Source organism: Balaenoptera acutorostrata, chromosome 3 (genome assembly GCF_949987535.1).
Source record: "Balaenoptera acutorostrata chromosome 3, mBalAcu1.1, whole genome shotgun sequence".
Taxonomy (NCBI): Eukaryota; Metazoa; Chordata; class Mammalia; order Artiodactyla; family Balaenopteridae; genus Balaenoptera; species Balaenoptera acutorostrata.
The window spans coordinates 165584353-165610615 of record NC_080066.1 but is presented as its reverse complement, the minus strand read 5'-3'; the positions used below and the strand labels follow the sequence as shown (position 1 = coordinate 165610615).

The 26263-nt window shown below is 44.4% G+C and overlaps 1 protein-coding gene across 1 annotated transcript in view; it reads left to right on the top strand.

Moving 5' to 3' along the window:
* KCNK10 (potassium two pore domain channel subfamily K member 10) overlaps positions 1 to 26263 on the top strand; it is a 137008-nt gene that overhangs the window by 96821 nt on the left and 13924 nt on the right. The window contains exon 4 of the mRNA XM_007188715.2: positions 3959 to 4119. Within this exon, the coding sequence (XP_007188777.1) occupies positions 3959 to 4119 (161 nt within the window). The remainder of the gene's footprint in view (positions 1 to 3958; positions 4120 to 26263) is intronic.

Below are 26263 nucleotides of genomic sequence, written 5' to 3'. Positions count from 1 at the left end.
TGTTTAGAGCAAAGCTCTAAAATGTAATTTATGGAATTTTCTCAGAGTAACAGGGTTGAGGGTCAAACTGGAGAACCATCTTTCCATATAGTTCATCAGAGGCAGGGGACACAGATACACACACACACACACACACACACACACACACACACACACACACACAAAATACAGCATTACTCAAGAACAGCAATTACTTTATGTCCAATGTGAAGTGACGGCCTGAAATATATTTAAAGACTGATTTTGTTACCAAGTCCAAGCTCGCTCTGCTTGCCGCACGACAGACCAATAAATCAGAGACGAGGTGTTGAGGCAAGGAATAACGACTTTGACTTTAGAAGATGACAGACTAGTGTCTCCAATAAACCATCTTTATTGGGGGTCTGGATGCCAGTTTCTTTTATAGAACAGAGAGGGAGAGGAGATGAGGAAGTAAAGTAAAAAGGCTATAAGACTTGCAAATGTCCCCTGAAATGGCCAGCCTCAGGGTGGGGATGTGTTAATTTCTCCTTTCTTGTAGCCATCCACAGGTGGACAGGGTCTGGATGTTTCCCTGAACAAAGGCACTTGGGTTTAACATTCAGGCAGAGGGGCAGGGTTCCCCGAGGCAAGCCATTGTGTACAGACACTATCCTTTTAGTGAACAAAAGCAACAGGAATCGGGTGGGATAGGGAGGGTGGGAGGGAGGGAGATGCAAGAGGGAAGAGATATGGGAACATATGTATATGTATAACTGATTCACTTTGTTATAAAGCAGAAACTAACACACCATTGTAAAGCAATTATACTCCAATTAAGATGTTAAAAAAAAAGTTCATTGAATTGTACACATTAAATAGGTGAATTGTAAAAAAAAAGCAACAGGAAGCAAAGGTTAAAGTAAAAGAAACAGATCCAATATGTAGTCAGATTTGGTTCTTCCCTGTTACAATTTGAATATTACTTCACTAGTGCCCAAGAACTTTGCTCTAATTTTATTTTAGTGTTTAGTTCTGTGAAACACTGTACAAGTAAGGAGCTGATTGTAATACTACTACTAACACTTTGCATTGGTGTAGCACTTTACAGTTCACTGATTTTCCCCACATTGTCCTTGAACCCCTCTAATACTAGGATTGGAGAGGTGAAGCGAGCCTAAGGCCAACCAGGTAGAAGGAGGTGGTATTGGATTCGAGCCTCATCTTCCCACTTTTCTCTCATGCTCCTTAGGTGACACTGGAATGTCCCCTGAGCACAATCCTTACCCAAGTGGTGGGGCAGATCCTCTCTAAAAGCTGGAGGAAGGGGTGCAGCCCCTGTTAGGGCTAATAAGAGGCCTATTAAGCAAGTTCAAAGCCTCAGTTTGTCTGCCTGTGTCTGCAATGTGCTTCTTTCTGAGATATTCAGACTAAAAGAAAACCTATATTCCTTGACAGTAATCAGGCAGTTATGAGACAGGCAAGCAAGAATCATGTTTCCACAAATTACCAGAATATTTCCAAGAGTCACCATAATTCTGCATAAAGTGGAGCTGTATAGGCACCTTTATTCCTTTTTTAATAGGGCTATCTTAATGTAAATTGGATTATTCTAGAGGGAAATGCTTACAAAATGATTTTGTCCAAGTTCCTGAAAACACCTGAAAAAAGTTCTGAGAGCCTTTTTTTTTTTTTTTTTTTGCACAATTAAATCAAAATCATGGTGAATAAAAGAAATGCAAGATTAGGAAGGCTTGCCTGAACAGTCATTTAAGAAATAGAAGCTATAATTTAGATAATTTTGATAAGAGGTTTGAATGATTGTGACTGGAAAATTGAAAGGGAAAATAACCAGGTGACTCATCACCCAAAGGCAGATAGCGACAGTGAGTTCTCCAGGCCCATAGGGATGAATGATGGACCAACCATCAACATTATCTTTACTCTGTTGCATCCCCCAAATGCCAGTAAGCCATGAGCCCAATAACTCACTTCTTGCATGGATTTAGAAATAGGCTCCACATGAGTTGCCTTATATGGGAGAATAGTTAGGTGACTATCTAGACACTAGTTAGCATAATATTGCAAGATTCATTGGCATGAAAGTGAGTAACAAGTAATTTAGAGTCTCATCTCTGTATAATTTGTGCTAATGCTATAAGCCTTTTTCTTCCAGCACCACTTTCTTCAGTCCTGTCATACAGAGTAAGCCGAATACTCACTAGACATCAGTTACTTACCTAATTGCAGAACTCTTGAGAATGCAGGTGTTGGTGTTTTCAAAGCACTATTTGACATAACATATGAATAGACCTGGCTATAAAAGGATTCTTTTGTATTTAAACATACTTTCCACCAACAGACATTTATTTAGCACCTGATAATCCTTGGTGCAAGAAGTGGGTGGGATATCATCTCACACCGGTCAGGATGGCCATCATCAAAAAATCTACAAACAATAAATGCTGGAGAGGGTGTGGAGAAAAGGGAACCCTCTTGCACTGTGGGTGGGAATGTAAATTGATACAGCCACTATGGAGAACAGTATGGAGGTTCCTTAAAAAACTAAAAATGGAACTACCATACGACCCAGCAATCCCACTACTGGGCATATACCCTGAGAAAACCATAATTCAAAAAGAGTCATGTACCACAATGTTCATTGCAGCTCTATTTACAATAGCCAGGACATGGAAGCGACCTAAGTGTCCATCTACAGATGAATGGATAAAGAAGATGTGGCACATATATACAATGGAATATTACTCAGCCATAAAAAGGAACGAAATTGAGTTATTTGTAGTGAGGTGGATGGACCTAGAGTCTGTCATACAGAATGAAGTAAGTCAGAAAGAGAAAAACAAATACCGTATGATAACACATATATATGGAATCTAAAAAAAAAAAAAAAAAGTGGTCATGAAGAACCTAGGGGCAAGACGAGAATAAAGACGCAGACCTACTAGAGAACGGACTTGAGGATATGGGGAGGGGGAAGGGTAAGCTGGGACAAAGTGGAAGAGTGGCATGGACATATATACACTACCAAATGTAATATAGATTGCTAGTGGGAAGCAGCCGCATAGCACAGGGAGATCAGCTCGGTGCTTTGTGACCACCTAGAGGTGTGGGATAGGGAGGGTGGGGGGGAGGGAGATGCAAGAGGGAAGAGATATGGGGATATATGTATATGTATAACTGATTCACTTTGTTATAAAGCAGAAACTAACACACCATTGTAAAGCAATTATACTCCAATAAAGATGTTAAAAAAAAAAAAAAATTGGTGGGAGGAGAGGCAGGACTCAGATGATACGGAGTTCCCAGGAAAGAGAGAAAGCAATCCGGGCAGAGGTAACCATCACTGTCAGTGTGAGCAAGAGCACGAAGTCTTCCCTCCTCCACTCTTTACCGTTTTCCCAGGGTAGGGCTGTACGATCCATGGGTCCTTTCTGAATTTGTACTAGACCACACATCCTCCTTAATGTGGAGCACCCATCACCCTAAGAAGGCAAATGCTGGAGACAACCACAGCCTGTCAGGTGGAGGGGATGGCCATGGGATGAGGCTGTAAGGGAGAAGCTCTTTTTAAATCTAAAAAAGGCAATGCTGAACCCTTCTCAGGTGTTCAGCATCCCTAAACCACACACATCCTAGATGTTTGATGTTTCTGAAATGGGCTGTACCATTTCCCATCAGAAATGCAATTCTGGGTGATGATAGATTTCCTAAAATGTCATCTAACGAAACACAATAAGATCCTGGAAACCTGGATCCTTTTGAAAGTATTTACGGGGAGAGAAGGAAGAGAAGCAATGGAACAATGTTCTGAATTTTATAGGGCCTTGAAAATGAAGTTCTGCTCCTAAAACTCATGAAGTGGAGGGTGGGGGGCGGGGAATGGAGAAACCCTTTAAGAAGTCCGGATTCTTTCGTTCAGTGCTGTAATTTCTCTGGCTCCTCACCATTCTCCCTCTCTCTTTTTACTGTTTCTCACCAGGGTATGGGAATATTGCTCCAAGCACTGAAGGAGGCAAAATCTTTTGCATTTTATATGCCATCTTTGGAATTCCACTTTTTGGTTTCTTATTGGCTGGAATTGGAGACCAACTTGGAACCATTTTTGGGAAGAGCATTGCAAGAGTGGAGAAGGTCTTTCGAGTGAGTACTGCCATCTATTTAAACCCTAACCTCTGTGGTCCAGTTGGCTTTAGCCTGACAGGATCCAGAAGGAATTACCAGGGTGTTATTGTATCATTAGCACTTTTAAGGGAATAGTTCAATGTTATGGTCGTATTTTTAATTTTGGCCCATGGTAGTCACAGGTACTGTGCCTAAACTCTTGTCTCTTGTCGGTCTTCCTGGAATCACAACACAAGAGGGTTAAGTATAGATTTGCCAACACAGATTTTCTGAAGAGGTGAGGCATACGCAATTTCTTATGAAAGGTGGAAGATGGGTTCCTTAGTGTGTTGGCAATAAAGTAGAGAATTATAAATCCATCCATTTTGTTTTTAGAGCTCCTTCACTTTATTTCCAAGCACAGCATCTTCAGGCTGATTCTGGCTTCTAAGACCTCTTCCAGAAGCCTGCATTTTCTAGACATTGCTTTGTGCTATGTATCTGTCTCCTCATGGTCCCCCCCCCCCACTGCTGAGTGCTCCATCAGCAGTAGTACACTAACATACTAATTCATACTAAGGTGTTGATGATTGCTATTGCCTTAATTAGGTTTTTCCTCTTGAGAATACTCACCTTTAAACAAGGGACAAAAATCTCATTGGAATTATTTATTTTCTACAGATGGCATTCCTGGCATCAGTGACAGGCATGTGGAGTAGACGTGATTGGACTGGGGTTTCCAAAGCCCTTTAGCTCACACCTGTTCACATAGTTTAACAGAACACTAGTTTTACTTAGGTGTAAGGTCGTTTCTGCTCTCTTTCTCAGTTTTGACATAATTCTCAAGTCTTTCAAACCTTCTTCAGGGAATTATTTCTCATGATGACTTCATATTTAAAAATGATAATTTGAGATCTTTTTCAGAATCTGGCAATGATGGGCAAAGATAGATCAGTGGTAAGTTCTAAGGCTGCGCTTGTTTTCCCCTCTGAGACAAGAAATCATGACATAAACTTCTCCTTAGAAGAATGCAAGGTAGCTCTCCCCTCGAGAGCTACCAGTTTCAGAAATTCTGGTAGAGTTGAGTGGAGGAATAAGGCACTAGAGCTGGCTTAGAGCCACCTTCTATAAGCTCAGTGATCTTGGGTGAGCTGCCTCAGTTTACTCATCGCCAAAATGGGATGGAATTTAAATTTAAGGTCTGGGTGATGATTAAATGAAATAACGTATGGAAAAGAGCTTGGTACAGGGCCAGACACAGAGTTCAGTGCTGCTGTGTGTCTCCTGAAAGAAGCACTTGTTGGCAGGCTAGCCACCCATTCAAATTTCATGAGTAGCTCGGTGACATGGGGGTTTTCCTGGAATGTTCCACAGTCTTTGCCCCGAAATGCTGGCTGGCCTCATTAGAACATGCACCTGGGCCCCGTGATCACCATGGAAACCATCAGTGCTCAGCTTCTGTGCTTCTCAGATGCTCGTCTCCCTAAACCAGATGTGGCAACCTTGTCTCCAAGAGCAGTTTTGAACTTCTCAGAGGTACCCTTTTAGCCGTGTCCTCTTGGCTTCTGATTTAGAGAAAAATGAATCTGGCGGATTAAACACTCAGAAGAACAGGAGTCAAATGGAGAAATGACTGATCTGGCATTTCTATTTTTATATAGCTTCTCTAGATCTGAGTTTATTTGTAGAAAGAAAGGAACAGACTACAGGCGTTTGAAATCCCCCTTTAGCAAAAATAAAATTTGGTTACTGTATTCTAAATGAGGGAAGAAGTTGCAACCATTTTGATGACATCTGCTACCGAAACTGGGGACTTAGTTCCCATAACGAATTTCGGACTGCAAGTACAGAGGACTGTTCTTCCCCTTAAAGATGTCTCTCAAATGGATCATTCACAGGACGCTGGGACAGAGCCTTCAAAATCTCGTTTCATTTTTTTTTTAAAGTTTATTATTTATTTTATTTATTTTTGGCTGCATCAGGTCTTAGTTGAGGCACGTGGGATCTTCGTTGAGGCAAGCGGGATCTTTCGTTGCGGTGTGCGGGCTCTTCCTTGTGGCGCGTGGGCTTCTCTCTAGTTGTGCCATGGGTTCCAAGAGCACGTGGGCTCTGTAGTTTGTGGCACGAGGGCTCTCTAGTTGTGGCGCATGGACTTAGTTGCCCCGTGGCATGTGGGATCTTAGTTCCCCAACCAGGGATCAAACGGGTGTTCCCTGCATTGCAAGGCGGATTCTTCACCACTGGACCACCAGGGAAGCCCCTCACGTTTCATTTTTATGCTGATGGCCCACTCAGGTCCTTGCAGTGCCATCAAAGACTGGAAGTCTTTTAGGAAGGAGCGGCAGTATATTACCGAATTGGCAGCACACTATGTATGCGTTTGCAGAACATTTGGAGGGGGCTGTGGAAGGGGTGTCTGAGTTCCAGGAGGAACATGGGTGCACTTCCTGAAACTACAAACAACTGATTCTGCAGCAGTTTGCTTGCTGCATGCAGTTTTGGTGGAAAATCTCAAAGCTTTTTTCTTTTCATTTAAACTACATCTAAGAGGCCCGTTACCCTTAGGTGATTATTTGAGAACTGAAAATTGTACAAACCAACAAAGCTTGGGGTTGTGAAGTTTTAGTTCCCATGAGGAAGGTTTATTTATTTATTTATCTTTTCACCTGCTCACTGATTAAGTCTTTCCATTCATCTGGTGTGTTTTCTCTCAGCTCTAGGAAGGAGAGGATTTTTAGTGGAGTAAAGATAAAATATAAAATCTGGGTGCCTATATTCTGAGGTGATATGATTTGGTTTCTTCTATCCCATTCCACGTCTGAGCCTCATTTTAAAGAATTGTGGAGACTTATTGTATTATATAGAAATGCCACAAGCATTCCTGAATGCCCGACTGTTGGGGTTTTTATGCAGTGAATAAATGAAAACTTTTTTTTCCCCTCTGGAGTTCAGAACTAATTGAGAAATAGACACAGGAGTCAGATGGAGATTAAAAGGTCAGCTTTATTGCTGATAAGCTCATCAGAGAATGTAGCTTTAGCTTTGATGCCAAAAGGACTTACTAACCATTTTCACCCTGAATTCGAAGAATTTCCCTGCTGTATTAGTTTTCTATTGCTGTGTAACAAATTAGTACAAATGTAGATGCTTAAAGCAACACTAGTTTATTATGTCATAGTTGTGTAGGTGAAACGTCTGGGCAGGCTTGGCAAGGGTTCTATGATTAGGATATCAAAGGCTAAAATCAAGGTGCTGGCCGGGCTGGGCTCTGGATCCGGGGAAGAATCTGCTTCCACACTCATTCAGGTCTTGGCAAAGAATAGTTCCCTGTGGTTGTAGGACTGAGAGTCCTGTTTCCTTGCTGGTTGTCAGGTGGGGGCCATTCTTACCTTTGAGGTTGCCTGCATTCCTTGGCCTCCATCTTCAAAACCAGCATGGAACCCTTCTTCTATCTCTATGACTTCCCCTCTGCGCTCTCCCATCAGCTGGAGAAAGCACTATGCTTTTAAGGGCTCATGTGATTAGATCAGACCCACGTGGACAATCTCCCTATCTTAACGTGAACTGTGCCCTATAACATGACAGAGTCATGGGAGTAATCGCTCATCATATCACAGGTTCTGGGGATTAGGGAGGGGCATCTTCCATGGTCATTTTAGAAAATCTGCCTCCCACTCCATCTCTGTCGTTGGTAGCACAGGCCTCCTCAGTGAGGGCAGGGTCTGCTCCACTGACCTTGCTACATCATAGAGAGCAAAACAGTGCAGCTCTCTGCAGCAGATGGTTTCAAACAAGAGATGAAAGAGTCTGAGCTGAGGGAGCTCAGTCCCTTCTGCTGAGTCCACTGGGTAAGCCACCGCCTGGCTGAGCAGTGAGGGTAGAGATACGGAGTGTTACTCTAGCTGGAGTTCTTCTACGTGCAACATGAAAATGGACATTGCCCCCAACGTCAATTTACAGTGGATTAAGAATTTGACACTTACTTATCTCGCACAGCAAGAAGGCTAGGGGAAGATTGTTTCAGGTTTGGTGCATCCATTTCCCAGTGACAAGTTAAGGATCCTGGTGCCAATTCCAATGTGTGGATTTTTCCGCACACCACCAAGTCGTTCTCTGACACCCGCTGGGTGTCCTACAGTTCAACTCAATTCTGACACTATCTGTCTGGAATTAGCATCAGATCCCACAGGTTAAGGGCTCAGTCCTACAAGCCTGCCCTCCACTTTAGATGCCAACTGCAAGTCCAGCCTGTTACCCGTGCTTCTGATGAATGGCGAAAAATCAGAGGTTCCCACAGCATCTTCCTTCCTTGGGTTCAGTTAATTTGTTAGAGTGGCTTACAGAACTCAGGAAACCAGCTTACTCACTAGATTACTGGTTTATCACGAAGGATATATAAAGATATGAATCAAAAGTGAGATGAAGAGGTACACAGGGTGAGGTCCAAAAACAGTGGAGCTTCTGTCCCCAGGGAATTTGGGGCCTGGCATGGTGGCATGTGGGGTGTTATGGTTCACCAACCTGGAAGCTCTCTGATCTCCTCCTTTTTGAGTTTTTATGGCGGTTTCATCACATAGGCGTGATTGATTCAATCATTGGCCATTGGTGATCAAGTCAACTCCCAGCCCCTCTCCTCTCCTGGGAAATTGGTGGTTGGAGGTGGGGTGGGGTGGGAATGAAAGTTCCAGCCCTCTATTCCTGGTTGGTTTCCCTGGTAACCAACCCCCATCTTTAGGGGATTCCAAAGCTACCTCATTAACATAACAAAAGAACCTTTATGGCTCTCATCATAGGAAATTCCAAGGGTTTTAGGAGCCCTGTGCCAGGAAAGACCAAGACCAAATACATATTTCTTGTTCTCAATCACAATATCACATGCATATACCCAGGTTTGTTCTCTTTCTGCTCTGCTGTCTTTGGCACCTTAGCTTTGCATCTTCAGGCTTGTGACCACCTTGTTTGCAAGATGGCTGCCTCAGGACCCAATAGCATGTTTTCACTCAACCACATTTAAAAAATTTATTTATGTTGAGGTATAGTTGATATACAATACTGTAGGTTACAATATAGTGTACAATACAGTGATTCACAATTTTTAAAGGTTATACTCCATTTACAGTTATAATAAAATATTGGCTATATTCCCTGTATTGTACAATATATCCTTGTAGCTTATTTATTTTATACATGATAGTTTGTACCTCTTAATCCCCTACCCCTACCCCCTCCCTCTTCCCACTGGTAACCACTAATTTGTTCTCTGTATCTGTGAGTCTGCTTCTTTTTTGTTATATTCACTAGTTTATTGTAGTTTTTAGATTCCACATATCAGTGATATCATATAGTATTTGACTTTCTCTGATTACTCAACCACATTTAAGGTAAGACAAAAAGGGCTCCTTTTATGGGAGAAAAATCTTGCCCCAAATTTTCCCTGCAGACTTCCTCTTCTGTCTCCTTGACCAGAACTGGGTTGCATGACCATTCCTACCCACCAGGGAGCTTAGGAAAGTGAGTAATTGACGAAGGAGAATGGGGTGGATTGATTTAGACCATTGGTTCTCAACGTGTGGTCCCTGGACCAGCAGTAGCAATAGCGTCCTCTGGGAACTTGTTAGACGTGGAAATTCTTAGAGAAGTTGGGGCCCAGCAATCTGTGTCTGCCAAGCTTTCCAGGTGATTCTGATGCCTGCTAAAGTTTCAGAACCCCAAGGCACAGAGGAATCATGTTTCATCTCCGGCTGTGATGAGCAAAGTTAGAATGCTGGGAGCAAAGGAGAAGTTGGGGTAAGCAAATGACAGCATCTGCCACAGGTGTCAGTCAACTGCTGGCCACACAGACCACTCACAGTGATGCCGCCCTCTCTCCCCCTTACGTATCGATAAATTCGGTGGCCTTTGGGATCCTTGACTGAGGAGAGGCTAACTTATACGATACCTAACAAACACCACCAGCTTACTCACCCCTCTCCCCCAGGTCTGCTGCTGCCTGGGCAATTCTCCAGACTTCAGGGTTTTTCAGGGGAAGAGAGCCAGGTATGGCATGGCTCTTCAAAGCTTTGGCCTCCAGTCACAGCCCACTGGCCTGAACAAGTCACACTGCTCTATCCAATTGCAAAGAGGGCCTGGAATGCATTGTTTGATCTCCAGGAAGGGGAGGGGATGGGAAAATAAGTGAGTACTAGTAATGTCACGTGCAGATTCCCTGGGACTACCTGTTGGCTCCGCTCTAGGGTGACAAGCATCCCTGGAATTTAGATACAGGTGGCCCATGGATCACTCTTTGGGGAACACATCTCCAGTGAAACTCATATCGCATCCAACAAAAATGGAGCCCCTGATTTGTTAAGTGACTTGCCTAAAACCACACAGTGAGTTGAGTGAGTGAGCCTGGACTTGGGATAATTTATAAGTATTTATATAACATAAAGTAAAAATAATTCTTCCTAGGTTTCCAGCAGGAAATCTGGGCAGTTAGCAAGGAAGGGTAATTACTTGGGATTGAGCAGGGATTACTTGGGTTCCAAAGCAGATTTTTAAAAAAAATTTATTTAATTAATTAATTTATTTTTGGCTCTGTTGGGTCTTCGTTGCTATGTATGGGCTTTCTCTAGCTGCGACGAGCGGGGGCTACTCTTCGTTGTGGTGCGCAGGCTTCTCACTGCAGTGGCTTCTCTTGTTGCAGAGCACGGGCTCTAGGCGCACGGGCTTCAGTAGTTGTGGCTTGCGGACTCCAGAACGCAGGCTCAGTAGTTGTGGTGCACGGGCTTAGTTGCTCCGCGGCATGTGGGATCTTCCCGGACCAGGGCTTGAACCGGTATCCCTGCATTGGCAGGTGGATTCTTAACCACTGTGCCACCAGGGAAGCCCCCAAAGCAGATTTTGGAAGTGGGCAGCCTCTTCTTCCCCTTCTGTGGGCTGGCTCTTTTTCTGGGCTGGGCCGACTGTCACTTGATAGGATACTGTAGGAAACCTGGTCAGATTTTGGACTGGATCCCATTTTCTTGCTCTGAGCTGGACTTTGGCCTCTGGTAGGAAGCAGCTGCCTTTTTTTATCTGGCTGATCAGCAGGCTTTCTGATATTATCTCTAAAACCAAGGGACACTTTTTTTCTTCTTTGGCTTCCCTCCCAAGGATACAGCAGAAATGTGTATTTGCCTTTGGAACGAAAGGAGCCTGGGTGTAGCTGACAAATAGTAACATGTTACCCTAGGCTTATCGGTGCTGTGATAACCTGGGGACTTTAGAACCCACCAAATGCTTACAACAGGGTGATGACAATTTCAGTCTGGTAATGATGTTCAATTAGTGGGCTAATTGATCACTTTGGATTGTAGGAACGGGCTGGTGGAGAAAGCCTAGGACTCCTGGAGTCCTCTGCCATGTGCCTGGCCTGAGTCAAAGAAAGATTTTGAAGAACACCCTTGGCAGGAGACTTGTTTCTCACAGCGTGTCTTTGAACTAGTCCCTAGCAGCAATGGGGATAACGAAATTATTATTATGTCAAGAAGATAAAAACCCTTGTTTTGGAAACTGGGTATTATTCTCGGCTCTGTGGGTTCAACTACAATTTCCAATTCCTAGTATTAGTGGAAAAGTTCGTTGGGGTACTAGTTATGCAAACCAGCATCTTGCCTAAATAGCGGGGGGCCGGGGAGGGCCAGATGGTGGGCTGAGAGCGCCCGAGGGTCTGCGTGTGTTTATGTGTGTGTACATGTGTCTTTCTGCCTCTATGACATGCCCCCACTAGTGTGTACCATATTAAACATGCCTGAGAAATAACCCAGTAGGACTAATGTTACATGAATATTGTGAGTTTATTTTGATCAGAGAGAAGACCCTGTTTTTTTTTGTTTTTTTTTTTAAATTTTTATTTATTTATTTTTGATTTATGGCTGTGTTGGGTCTTCGTTTCTGTGCGAGGGCTTTCTCTAGTTGTGGCAAGTGGGGGCCACTCTTCATCGCGGTGCGCGGGCCTCTCATTATTGTGGCCTCTCCTGTTGCGGAGCACAGGCTCCAGACGTGCAGGCTCAGTAATTGTGGCTCACGGGCCTAGTTGCTCTGCAGCATGTGGGATCTACCCAGACCAGGGCTTGAACCCGTGTCCCCTGCATTGGCAGGCAGATTCTCAACCACTGCGCCACCAGGGAAGCCCAAGACCCTGGTTTTTAATGTGAACAACTGCTTTCTTACTTCCCCTCAGGGGCTAGAAGGGGGTGCGAGGTAGTTGTTTTTAAATGCACAGAAGGCAAATATTTTTAAAGCTTTCTCAACCAGGTTCAGAACAGCTGAATTAATTTAAGAATATTGTCCCAGATGTGCACTTGGGACAAACTATATAAGTGACATCCACAAAACAGACTACACAGCATCTCTTAATCACAGCCGTGACACAGTTTGTCCATGATGGTCCTTCGTTTCTCCCTTCCTGTGATGCAGGCTTGCTCAGCCTCAGCTCTATGGACATCTTGGGCTGGATAATTGTCATGGGACCTGTCCTGTGCATTGTAGGAAGCTTAGCAGCTTCCCTGGCCTCTATTCACTAGATGCCAGTGTCATCAGTGCTTCGGTATGACAGCCAAAAATATCTCCAGACATTACTAAATATCCCCTTGAGGGCAAAATCATCCAGGTAAGAACCATGATTCTGCTGGGATTTAAGGGATCAATTGCCCCACAGGTCCCAAGGGGTGGGCCCTGGTCCCCTGGCTGAATCTTCCACACAAGCTCTGGTGTTTCCATCCACGGTCCTGTCCAGTTCTTCAATGCCAGTGCCGTTCCCACTCGGAATTCTCTTCTCTCAGATGGGTCCTTGGAGAGGACTTTAGAAATTTTATACTCTGGGAATAAGATCATTTCTCACCAATAAGGGAACATGCCTGGGGACTTGATTCTGATGATATACACAAAGATAGTTGGTTCCGCTACTCTTCAGCAGGCATACCATCTCAGCACTCTCTCTAGCTGGCCCACTGGGGACTAATCTAATACATGATTCTTCCTCTTTCTTGTCTATCTTTGATAACTGGCCAGTGTCCCTTTGGTGTTTCCTGTTGCCATCTGGGATCACCATGGGAGGTTTTTGTTTGTTTGTTTTTTTATAAATTTATTTTATTTATTTATTTTTGGCTGCCTTGGGTCTTCGTTGCTGCTCACGGGCTTTCTCTAGCTGCAGCGAGCGGGGGCTACTCTTCGTTGCAGTGCGCGGGCTTCTCACTGAGGTGGCTTCTCTTGTTGCGGAGCACGGGCTGTAGGCGCGCAGACTCCAGTAGTTGTGGCGCGTGGGTTTCGGTAGTTGTGGCTCGTGGGCTCTGGAGCACAGGCTCAGTAGTTGTGGCACACGGGCTTAGTTGCTCCGCGGCATGTGGGATCTTCCCGGACCAGGGCTTGAACCCGTGTCCCCTGCATTGGCAGGCAGATTCTTAACCACTGCGCCACCAGGGAAGCCCACCATGGGAGGTTTTAATGGCCTTTAAAATGCATCTTCACTGTTTCCTATAAACAGCAAGGCTATCAAATCTGCTTAAAATATAACTACTTAAAATACTGCCTGGATAGCATTTACCATTTAAATAGTTTTAAGGTAGCTTGAACAGAGACTCTTTTTTCTTTCTTTCTGGCCAACTTTGATCACAGGTAACTTCTGGGAATCTGATTGTTACTTTAGGAAGGGCATTCACTTATAAACTTCTGTATATAGGGATCTTTGTAGGGAGACTTGGATTTGTCATTTGTCTAGTGGGATTTGGTTGAAGCAGACTGAGTATTCTGGGGCTCAGTATGGAATTCTGGAGATAAGTTGCTCATCTGTTTGAGGATTTACTATATGCCAGACGCTGGGTTGTGGGCTTTCCCTAGAGTAAGCTGTACAACAACCCTCTCAAAGGACCATTCTTGCCTTCTTAGTTTTATGAGATTGGAAAGCTTGGACTGGTTCTGTGAACTATCCAAGGTCACCCAGCCCATAAGTGACAGCAGAGATTCCAAGCCAGATTGCCCCATCCCAATGTGCATGCACAGACTTAGTTTTTCCACTATCCGTCCTTCCTTCTTTCTCTTGTAAGGTAGGGATAGCATCTGATGGTTCAGTAGAGTCTTTCATGAAAGGTTTAGTAAGACCTGAGGACAGACAAAGATGGCCAGTTGAGAAAAAAGCTAATATTGGCCCTGTCTTTATCTGCTCTCAAAAGGTTTTAGTTTTCCAGCTTTATCTCATCTATGGATACTTTGAATTGGACCATTGCCTCGGATTCTTCTCTCTGCACCTGCTCTAGCTCCTTAATCTGGCTCCTCGATGGCAAACATCTCTTTCTTGGTGTTCTCTTCTCCTGGAGATTAACCTAGGACTTAAATAAATACCCCCTTGCTCGTGTCTGCTGTGTGATTAATGTGAAGGTGGGCTTATAATGTGAAAGTGGGCTTGTACTGTCTCGATGGCTGACTGGTTTGGGCCCACCTCTGTGAGGCAGGTTGCCAGGCAGACTGTGTTCTCCACTCTTCTGTTCATTTCTCCACTGTGTACAGCCCACTCGGTGTTGACAATAAGAGGGACATACAGCTCTAAGCCAAGCTTTTTGGTGAGCCGAGGTGGCTGGTCTTGTTTTCCAAAAGCATTCTTCTTTTTCTGGATTCATCAGATTGCCTCAACAGTTTTGAGAACCTGGAGTTTGAGGGCATCAACATCAAGATCTTAATTCCCACTGGGGATTTCACTCAGTCCTAACCTCAGGGAAAGTGGTGGAAGAAGCTCTTCCTAAACCACCATCCAAACGAGGAAGGTCTCTGGAACGTTTATATGGGCATTCCTTACCTGCCAGGTCTTGCCCATGGAAGAGATGGTCACTTCCTAGAATCCCAGGGGATTTATTGATGAAAACATTTTATACCTTTGCATTTTGGAACTACTGAAAGTCCAGTGATGCCTTAGTATGTATGGTAAGCTGTTTTTAAAACTTCCAGGTACTTCTGAGTTATGAATTTAATCCAAGAATTTTATTAGTACTCACATTTTTATTAGTATCATAAAACCAGCCTCATAGGTGGATGATTTGCCATGTTCACCTTTCATCACCAATTTTCACAGGATAGTTTGGGTCCTTTGGAGGACACTCATACAACAGAATAATAATCCTTTACCCTTTTATAGAACTCTCTATCTTTTTTATATTACATTTATCAATATTAAAAATCCTTTTTTTCTTTTACACTTAGCCTCATGCTACTTCTGTGAGCCAAGCGAGTAAAAAACACTCTAGTGTATCTTCCGACAAATTAGGTTCCTAAAAATTGAGAGATGCCATTGTTGAGCCGTTGAGTCTGCCCATCCTGGAGCAGGGTATGTGGTCCATGACTGGTGTGTCAGTGGTCATTGATAAATTCCAAGTTGCTTTAGAACTTTTTGTTTTAGGAAAGGGAAAGTGTTTAGAATACATCATTACTGAGAGGTGTGCTGGTGTTCTGAACTTTCACCCCAAAGAGGCCGCTCCCTTGGGGGTGACAGCATGGTAGGCATGGTATGGTCACACTGCAGAGCAGACTGATGGCTTTGAGTAAGGAAGGGCTGCCCAAACTGACCGAGCCTAGGAAACGTGCCTTCCTGTTAGAGGAATTACACTTTGTATTTTGGTGGAGAAAATGCTTTGTTTTTTTATTTTCTGAGGAGAGCTGCATTTGTGCCTCATAGCATTTTTGACTTAATGGTTTTGCACTATATCTTGGAAGTTTACTGCTGAGTTTTAGTCTCTTGTTAGGATAGAGCTGTGGTTCTCACCCTGTGGGGGGTGGGTCCCCAGGGGCCTGAGCTTTGATTTTAAAGGATTAGAGCATTATTTTGTGCTTCAAGCATTACTGGTAGATAGAATAAATAACGTCTCCTTTATATACTTACTACCCTTTCCCAAATGTACATAGAGGGGTAGTCATCCATAAGTCACTTAAGTTCATTTAATAATATGATTCCTGGATTCATAGTAGCTTTTTTTTTCTTTATGGGTTTGCACAATCAATGGGTACCAAGCGTCCTATTATTGTGTGGGGATTGAGGATTTTTTTTTAATGTTCAAAAGGGATTCCCGTACTCAGAAAAGTTGAGTACGAAAGTACAGAGCAACCCTGGCTTTTCAAGTCGCCCTGTTTCCAGGGAATTAACATTTTGGTCCTGGCCATAGTCACTGTTTCAGTGAGCGTCTCTTCATTTGTGTCCCCAGGAATTTGCTGGATACTTTAGAGCCTGCTTCAGCTTCTTCTTTATGTCTATTTTGTTCTATTGTGGTAAAATATACATAACATTTACCATGTTAACCATTTTTAAATGTACAGCTCAGTGGCATTAAGCACATTCACACTGTTGTGCAACCAGCCCCACCATCCACCTCTACAACTTTTTCACCTTCCCAAACCGAAACTCTTTGCCCATTAAACGGGAACTCCTCATTCCCTCCAACCTCCCAGCCCACGGCAACCTCTATCCTACTTTCTGTCTCTATGAATTTGGCTGCTCAAGATACTCATATAAATGGACTCATACAGTACTTCTCCTTTCCTGACTGGTTTCTTTCACTTAACGTAATGTCTTTAAGGATTCATGCATGTTGTGGCGTGTGTCAGCATTTCCTTCCTTTTTAAGGCTGATGTGTTCCACTGTATATATAGACCACATTTTGTTTATCTATTCATCTGTCTCTCGATGGACACTTGGGTTGCTTTACCTTTTGGCAATTGTGCATAATGCTGCATGAACACGGATGTACAAGTATCTGTTCAAGTCCCTGTATTAATTCCTTTGGGTATATACCCAGAGATGGCATTGCTGGATCATATGGGAATTCTGTGTTTTATTTTTTGAGAAACTGCACTATTTTACCTTCCCACCAGCAATGCCCAAGGGTTCCAATTTCTCCACATCCTCACCAGCACTTGTTCTTTTCTTTTTTTTCTTCAACTTGTATAGGCCACAAACACAGCATTTGGTAACTTGCTATCTGATTGTCCTCTGAAATCTGGGCTGCTCCAAGACTGTCATTCTGTTACATGGGGGGCAAAGTGGAGAGGCTGTGCTTGGGCCCTGCGTCCCTCTTAAACCCTCTCCCCTCCTCCCGCTCTCACCTCCAGCTGTGTCCCTGCGCTTATTCCCACTCTGCTTCCTCGGCTCTGGCCATGCACCAGAGTTGCTAGGAGGGAGGGTGGTTCACCACCAGGCCAACCTGGGCCTCACGTGCTGTTGGCGCCTGGTTTCCACCTGGCCTCACTGCTGCTTTGAAATCCTTTCTTCACCTCATAATGGTTCACTCCCCAGCTCCCCATTCTGGTTGCTCCTTTATACCTCTCCCCAGGTCGACTTCATAAGCAGCTATCAAATAACGCCTTTTGTGTTCTCAACAGGGTGGGGGCGTGGCCATAAACAAAGACAGTCCCTTCTTCCAAGGAGAAAACAGACATGTATGAAGACCAGTGTCCATAGTGAGACCAGGGCTGGGGCAGGTGGCCTCAGAAGTCACATGGCCTCAGTGCGTAAGCCCTGATCACCAGCCACGTGACCCCGGGCTGTGCCTCAGTTTCCTTCCTTGAAAAATGGGGATAAAAATAGTAGCTACCTCTTTGGGCACTTAGTTGATGCCTGAGAGCAATGCCTGGCATCCAGTTAGCACTCAAGAAATGTTATTCATTGTTATGATAAGCACATTGTTAGCTTAGGGAGCCCAGGGGAGGGCCTTGTGAATTCTAGCTTGTGTATTTGACGTCACACACTTTTTCAATGATGGACCCGTTTTGTGTAGCTAATGGATTGTTCTCTTTAAGTAAAACATAAGGGCTTTGAAGCTAAGGGATACCCTGCCTTTCTTTTTCTGTACCCCTCTGGTACCTGCTCAGTGCTAAGTGCTTTAGAGGCATTCAGTAAATAAGTATTGATGGTGAATTTGTTGGAGAGGAAAGAGAAATGAATCAGATTCCTTTTCACACACCCAGGGAGTATAGGCTATGCATCCCCCTCCAACAAACCCGACTGAAGAAGAGATGCTTACTGATGCAGGTTTCAGTGCTACCCTTCCTGGAATGGATGTGGAGGTGGGTGGGGCTGGAGAAATGGAGGCAAAAGGGCAGTAACAGACAGAGGGAATCCAATGGGCAGGAGGGCGTGGGCCTGGGATAGAGCTCCAATCGTCAGTCATTGCCTTGGGAGGAAAAGATGCACCGGCCATGATTCAGCAAAGGAAGAATCCAGAAGGTCTGCTGTTCCATCTGAGCAAGCGGGGAGGTTGTGCATTTCATCTTTGACTGCATTTCACTGGCTGCAACTGCTTACGCAGACATGTCCGTGATATTCCACCACATAGATAGATGCTGGTGAAAGGAAAATTGAAGAATGAAAAAGAATTTATTTTAGCTACATGCTGGTTGCCTCTCAGCTTGCATGTGCTCTTACTAGGTCTTGAACACACAGACCTGTACATATTTTTTATAAAGCATCAAAGAGTTCCAAGGCTTTCCTCCCCAAAGATAAATGGCTCCTCAAATGTCAACGAGAGACCCCCTCCCTGGAAGACGGGTTTTGCTGTGCTGGTGTTTAGATACTGCGTTCCTGCCACCATGGCTCCGCTTAGACTGAACAATGTCCCTTGGGTTAGTTTTTCTCCATTCCTTGGCAGAAATGCATTTTACTGTAGAAAACATCAACAATATTTCTACCTGAGCCTGGGGAATGGTTGAAGGGCTCATGTCAGATTATTATTATTAATATTTGGCTGTCTCCCCATCCACATTCCCCCCCTCCCCCAGCTTCCATCTCACTGCTGAATAGGCACAAATGAATCTGATGGGCATCTTGCATCGGTCACCAGGACATTCCCTTCTGATTCGATCAATGCTTTGCACTTTAGTTTGAACAATTAGAAACAGGAATCTAGAGCATGCAGTTAAAAAAAAAGCAAAGGAATTTATGTATGATTTTAAGGATAGGGCACAGAAGCTTCCGTGTGATTTTTTTCAAAATGAATTTTATCAAGGACGGTAACAGAGTTGGCACCAAAACTAACAAGAAAGCAAATATCAACATTTAAAATGAAATGCATGCCATCTAAGTGCCATATGGTGCTCTGGCAGTGTTATTACCACTTTCTTTTTGGCTTTCATCCTTTTCCTTACATCGCTATTTGCTTCTTGTCTCTGCTGCTCTTGAAAAAAGTCTCAGTTGTCCTTAGCCCTTTGATTCTGTATTTCTGGTAGGTGTCTTTCTCTTCTACCTCCCCTTTGGAGGCTTGTCAACCTTTTCTCCAGGGAAGAGGAGGAAGAAGACCTGTCCAGATGGCCGGATAAACATGTGACACCTGCTTTTGGGAGCCTCTACTAGGGGTAGTTGGAGGGTGGATGAGACTGGCCCTGCCTGAAAAATGGGCATGTTGCTTTCTGCCTCTTTTCTAGTTTTTTAATAAATGATCACATGCCTTTAGTTTTAATAATATTTTTAGGAATGTCTTGAATTCAGATTCTCTCCCATTATTAGGGAAACAACAAAAGAAATGAATTCACCAACCAGACTCTGTGAAAAATTCATATTGGTCGAATTTTTTAAAAATGAGTGAAATAGGTGTGGGAGATTCAGAGGTACAAAATTTTGGTTACAAAATAAATGAGTCATGGAGATGAAATGTACAGCATGGGGAACATAGTCAATAATATTGGAATATCTTTGTATGGTGACAGGTGGTAACTAGACTTACCGTGGTGATCATTTTGTAACATATAGAAATGTCGAATCACTATATTGTGCACCTGAAACTGATATAAGTGTTGTAGGTCAACTATGCTTCAAAAAAATTATTAAAAAAAATTTTTAAAGCTTCTCACAGTTAACATTCTTTCTTAGAGTAAGATCCTTGATGATCGTGTTTGGGGAGAAATCTCTGCTTTCACCGGGGAAATTCCAAGGGTCTGTGTGTTTGCACCGAAGTGCCACCCTCTTTCATCTCCAGCTTTTTGCATGTGATACTTATGGTGCTTCAAACACTGTCCCGTCTTCCTCCTGCTCTCAGCATAGACGTCAGCTCTTCAGGGAGGGTTTTCTGAGTCCTAAATAAGGTCAGCACCTTGTATTCCCATAGCACCTTACATGCCTAGGTAACGTTCATCTCCTTGAATCTGAGTTTCATGTTTGATTCTTGTCACCCCATCAGCCCCGTGAGGACAGGTTTGTCTGCCCGTTCAGCACAGTTTCCAGCGCAGGGCCCAGCACCCACACCTGGGGAAGGAGTGAGTGAGAATGACTAGACTCATACATTTTGATATAGAAAATGCCCTTGAAATCAAAAGTAGTATCGCATGCAAATAAATGTCAATGGGAAAAAAAACCAAACGGCTTTAACCTTTGAGATGCAATTATTTTGATGAAAGGGCAGTCCAGTAGGGGAGCTGTGCCCTGATAATGCTTTTTGCACATGGACTTTTATCTCATCGAGAGACACCTGTAAGTGTGATCTTACAGACTTCTCAAGTCAACCTCCAATACAATGTACAGTTAACTTTCTCAGTGGTTCTCATCCCTGTAATACCCAACACCCCCTTTTAGAGCAACTATTACTGCCCCTTTACTACGTGGAAACAAATTTCATAGGTAGTACAACTTATCTACACACCATTTTCTAGCTACAAGATGAAGGAGGAATAAAAGGAAGGTAATTGGGCTTCCCTGGTGGCGCAGTGGTTGAGAATCTGCCTGCCAATGCAGGGGACACGGGTTCGAGCCCTGGTCCGGGAAGATCCCACATGCCGCGGAGCAACTGGGCCCGTGAGCCACAACTACTGAGTCTGCGCGTCTGGAGCCTGTGCTCTGCAACAAGAGAGGCTGCGATGGTGAGAGGCCCGCGCACCGCGATGAAGAGTGGCCCCCGCTTGCCGCAACTAGAGAAAGTCCTCGCACAGAAACGAAGACCCAACACAGCCAAAAATAAATATAAAAATAAATTAAAAAAAAAAAAGGAAGGTAATTTATAACAAAATAATCATGTTTTTGTAATAGGTGCTTGGTCATGAGTCCCCAGGAGAAGTACTGAAGCAGTGAGACCCTCGCATCTACATGTAGGATGCAGAGGCTGGTCCAGGTGTGTTGTATCAGTGACTAAGCTGCCACAAGGGACTTTCCTGCCAGTGATGGGGTTTCCAAGATGGAGAACAGCTCTTGGCAAGGTTCCAACTCGTCAAAATTCAGCCTTCTTGCGATTGATGTTGGAGTCACAGTCTTATAAAATTCAGCCTATATTGAAACTGTGCAAAAAATTGTGTGTGTGTGTGTGTATACCTAAAAGGGAGTTACATTCTCAGCTCAGGTAATTATACATACACATAAAATTTTCTCAGTGGGTTGTACAAAACTCACAGTAAATTTGGGCTAATCCTCTGCTTTGTGCCACTAACTCTTGTATCATAGGACGTCTAAACATTCTTGTCCTCACCTACTATGTGCCAGGAGACCACAAACACCCTCACAGATTTACCAGTCACGTCCTCAGGTGTTATAAACCAAACGGGGTTATAAAAAAACTTCCAGGAAGCTCCTGTGTAACTTTCAGGACTATACATGTATAATTTCTATTCTCGTGTAAATGGCCATGTTCAAATGTCAAGACTCTCGCCTTGAGGCATTTCCTGTGCTGTTAATATTCAATTCAATTCAACAAAAGCGTCCTGTGTGCGTGCGTGTGTATGTCCATTGCCTGTGCCTGTCATGTATACTCTTATGAGCCACTTACATTAGAAACTCCTGACACTTTATCTCTTGCTGGATGAAGAGTTTTAGTTCCTTCATAGAACAGTTTACCTTAAACAGTTGCTCTCATATTTTCCCCAGGTGCCAAGAAAGAGGCAGCAAGTGTAGAAAAACACACGGTGCAGGGCACCTGGGATGCAAAGGTAGGGAGACACACATGCAGGAAGACGGCAGTTCGGGGTGAATTGCAAGGAATAAAGACGGCAGGGAAGAGGACACGGTAACTGACAAGGCAGAGGCTTCCTGCAGGAGGTAATGTCGGAATTGTGTTTTGAGGAACGAACAGGACTTTTCCAAGCGTAAAAAAGGGAAGGACATCCTAGCAGAAGGAACCACCTTGAAAAAGACACAGAAGCATGGATTGGTGCAGTGTTTGGGCACCAGTAAAGGATCCAGTCCCTTTAGAGACTAAGCTGCAAAAATAACTGGAGTTATAGTTGAGATGGGATGGCACGTGCTTGCCAACAGTGGGGCTCCTCAACAGCTTTGCTCAGGAAGGGGGTTGCCGCATCCTGGAGGGAGGGGAGGTGGCATGGGCAGCGGGCAGGATGCAATTACTGAACTGGAACAAGGCCACGTCCTCACAGCTTCCACTGCCACCTCTGGCAACCGTCCCTGGGATTCTGAAGCCTCAGACAAGGCCCATCTCTCTTACTTTACCACGGGGAGTAGCTACTTTTCCTTCTCTCTCCAGTTTTCCCTCAAAGGCATGGTTGTCAACCCCTTCCCCAAAGAAAGAAAGACAAACTGTACAGTTTTCCAGGGCTTCGTGCGATTTCTCTGGGGAACTATTGCAGTGTTTGTGAGCATGGTCAACACTTTCTGTCTTTCCCTTTTCTCCTCCTCTCCCTCTCCCTCTCGTTCTCTCCACCTCTCCTCCTTTTCTTTCATTGTAAAGGTTACAAAAGGAATAGATGGTCGTTGTAGAGACTTTGGAAACACAGAAGGGTACAAAGGAGAAAAAAAAAATCACATGAAAATCCGTTGCCCAAAGAGGTCCACCGTTAAGACGTTGATAATTGTACTTCTGAGTCTTTTCTCTTTGCATCTATGTGTAGCCTGAATGCCTGCTGCTTCACTGGCACCCCAGCAGGCCCCTCCCAGCTGTCTTTTCTTCTAGTACTTGCAGGGGGTATCACTCGTGTGTGCCCATATCTGTCCTGACCACAACCTGTGTCCTCCCCCATCAACCGCTCCAGATTACCAACCTCGCCTCTAACCACGGACCCCTCTTGGCAATGCTCCTGGCCCCCTCCTGCAGGTGGCAGACCCCTCTGCCTCGGTTGGTACTTGCTCCTGCCCTGCTGGCCTGGAGAAGGAGGCTGGCACTGCTCTCCCTATAACCCTTCAGCCCAGGAATGGATGTAGCCTCTTCTGTACCACAGCCGAAACTAGCTGCAATTTTTAAGAAGACTTTTCTGAAGATTTAGGAATGTCAGAGAGATATTACCCAAAGCAGTTAAATCACATCTGGTTATAGTTCTGGCTGATCTTGGAGTCCAGAATTCTGGCGCCGGCAGGGGACCCTGTGGGGCTATGTCCCTGACCCACCTCCGAGTGGCTGAAGCCAGTTTTACCCTCACCTCCAGGAGTGGCAGTTTAGCTGAATCAAGAGAAACCAACTATGGCTAAGTTAAGCAAAAAAGAAAAAAATTTTAAAGGCTGTTGTATAGCTCTCACATCCCTGAGGTGGATGGAGATCTATACTTGGAAGGTACCCAGCCAAGAACAATGACCCGTAGAACTAGACCTGAAAGAAGTCACTGCTATGTCTGCCTGGCACAGACAGCAGCCAGCCCTGCTGACCCCACTGATTCTGGGCCCTGGATGCTGCTACTAGAACCACCCTCGTGACCACCATTGGGGCTACAGTCCCGGAACGGAGTCCACATGGTCCATGCCTCTTTCTACAACACCACTGTGTGCTCACTGCTGCCTGCCCCCTCCCGCTCCTGCCCAGCACCATGGAAGCCCCCATCTGGTCCTATTCAACTCCACCTTGATCAGGGGCAAGTTTCTCCCCTCCGCATCTCTACCCCGCTCAGTGTCCAAGCCCCTCAGTCTTTGTTGAAGAGACTTAGGAGGATCCAGAACTCATGAGAGGTGGGCTGTGCACAGGTGGTGAAGCAGGTGGTGGGCTGTGCACAGGTGGTGAAGCAGGTGGTGGGCTGTGCACAAGTGGTGAAGCAGGTGGTGCCCACCCTAGGGGAGAGCTCTACAACGAATCCCTTCCTCTCTGCCTCTGGTCCTGCACACTGGGGGTTGTGCTTGGAAGACCCTAGGAAGACTCAGTCCCTCCCTCCTTCCTCCCTTTCCAGGCTGAGTGGCCATTCTGCCCCCTCTCTGTCTCCATCCCTAGCCAAGTCTTATCTAGTCTCTGGGAGATGAAGAAGTGGTTCTGTAAGATGTCTCTGAGAATCATCACCCCTCATTTAGGAGTGGTCTTTGGGATGCCGGAGAGAGAAAAGTGAGGGAGGAAAACGCAGAAAAGCTTCAGATGAACACTTCATAATCCACTCTGCCACATCCGCTCAGTAGTGCCTGGTTCAAAGTCTGACTTACGTCTCTCTGGTTTGGGAAGCCTGGGTTGCATGCTTGTGTCCTTGTAGTAGGGAGGCTGGGAAAGTGTGTAGCTGGCATTCTTCAGCTTCTGTGCTGGGAGGAGGGAGGTCTCTGCCTTTCACCAAACAAAAGAAGGAGGTTCAGATGATGGGCGGACAAAAAGGAATGACCCGTGTCCTCTAAAGCGGTCATGCCCTGTGATCTGATTCCATCACAACATGATAATAGGGTGGTTAGTTGGCCTTCAGCAGCATCACGATGGTCCTGAACAGCACACTGCAGGCTGTGTGTCACCAGGGTGGGTCCAAGTCCATTTTCTAGTCTTTTTTCAACATGAGGAGAACATCAGGAGGCCTGGATGTCTTTTTAAAAAATTGTCTTTGGGGGTCTCCGCTTTTGGTCTTCTGTGGAGAACTGTTCAAATAAAGCATGTGTCTCTGCTAAACACTTTGCAGGATTGAAGTCATCTAAAACTAGATGAGAATACTTCTAGTTTAAAGAGAATACTTTTCTAAAGAAATTATTACCTGCAGAGACACAACTCCTACCTAAGAGTGGACCACTGTTTACTATTTTATCTTATAGAGCATGTGATGTCCACACCTGCTATCATTTGCATAGCTAAACAGCCCAGTCATTTCATGAAAGATGAAGGTATACTTTAGTCGTTACATTAAGCTCCATTAAAGGGTTTCTATATAACTTAATTCTCTTAAAAGGAAAAAAATATGCCAATTGACTAACAACTGGGACATTTATTGTGTGTGTTCATTTAGTAATACCAATAGGCTTCTGTCTGGTCATGTCTAATCAAATCCACATTCTTTTTAAATTTTATTTATTTATTTATTTATGGCTGTGTTGGGTCTTCGTTTCTGTGCGAGGGCTTTCTCTAGTTGCGGCGAGCGGGGGCCACTCTTCATCGCGGTGCGCGGGCCTCTCACTATCGCGGCCTCTCTTGTTGCGGAGCACAGGCTCCAGACGCGCAGGCTCAGTAATCAAATCCACATTCTAATGAAATCCATTCTAATCAAATTAAAGAACAATGCTACTCTTTAATAATCGTGGAAGAATGATAGATGAATAAACACAGATGAATTATGGATTTATTTGCCCACAATGCATACACACTTGGAACTTGGAAAGTCCTTGAGGGATTTGTATAAAATTTGAGTAAGATACAAAGAGGACAAGTCTATCAGGATGTGGAGATACCCACTTTGGATGACTCTGCCATGAGGCTATCAATGAAAATTCTGTCAGGAGCAGGAACCAACCAAAAAAGTACATCAAGTCTGAGTTCCTTAGCACCTCCTTGGCCTCCTTGCAGGGTTGTTTCTCTCCAGCACCAGTGTCCTGCCTTGAATCATTTGCAGTAACCCCCTTTACTACCATGGGTGAATCTTGAGGTATTACATATATATGGACAATATATGGGCGAACAGGACAGGCAAACAGTGCCATGAGTTCTTCCTGTTACACTCTCTCATTCAGTGAATTCTTCCCCCTTCATAGCACTTCTCTCAAGCTGTGATGATATACTTGCTTGTGTGATTATTTAATGTTTGCCTTGCCCCGACTAGCTCTGTGAGGCTGGGGGCCATTCTGTTTCTTCTCACCCGTGGATTTAGCCCTGTAACTGATGGAGAGTAGTGCCTGATAAATACTTATTGAATGAAAGAATAGAAAAGTTATAGGATTCAACTTCACTCACAGCTTGGGAAATATTCTGCTAAAGAAAATTTCTCTGTTCTGGATGCTTCTGTCAAGTTGCCTCAATGCAGGGCTTCCCAGTATAAGATTTATTTCTGGGTGACTTTCTATGAAGCTGTGTTCCATTCTTATTTAAACTTCTCTGTTTCC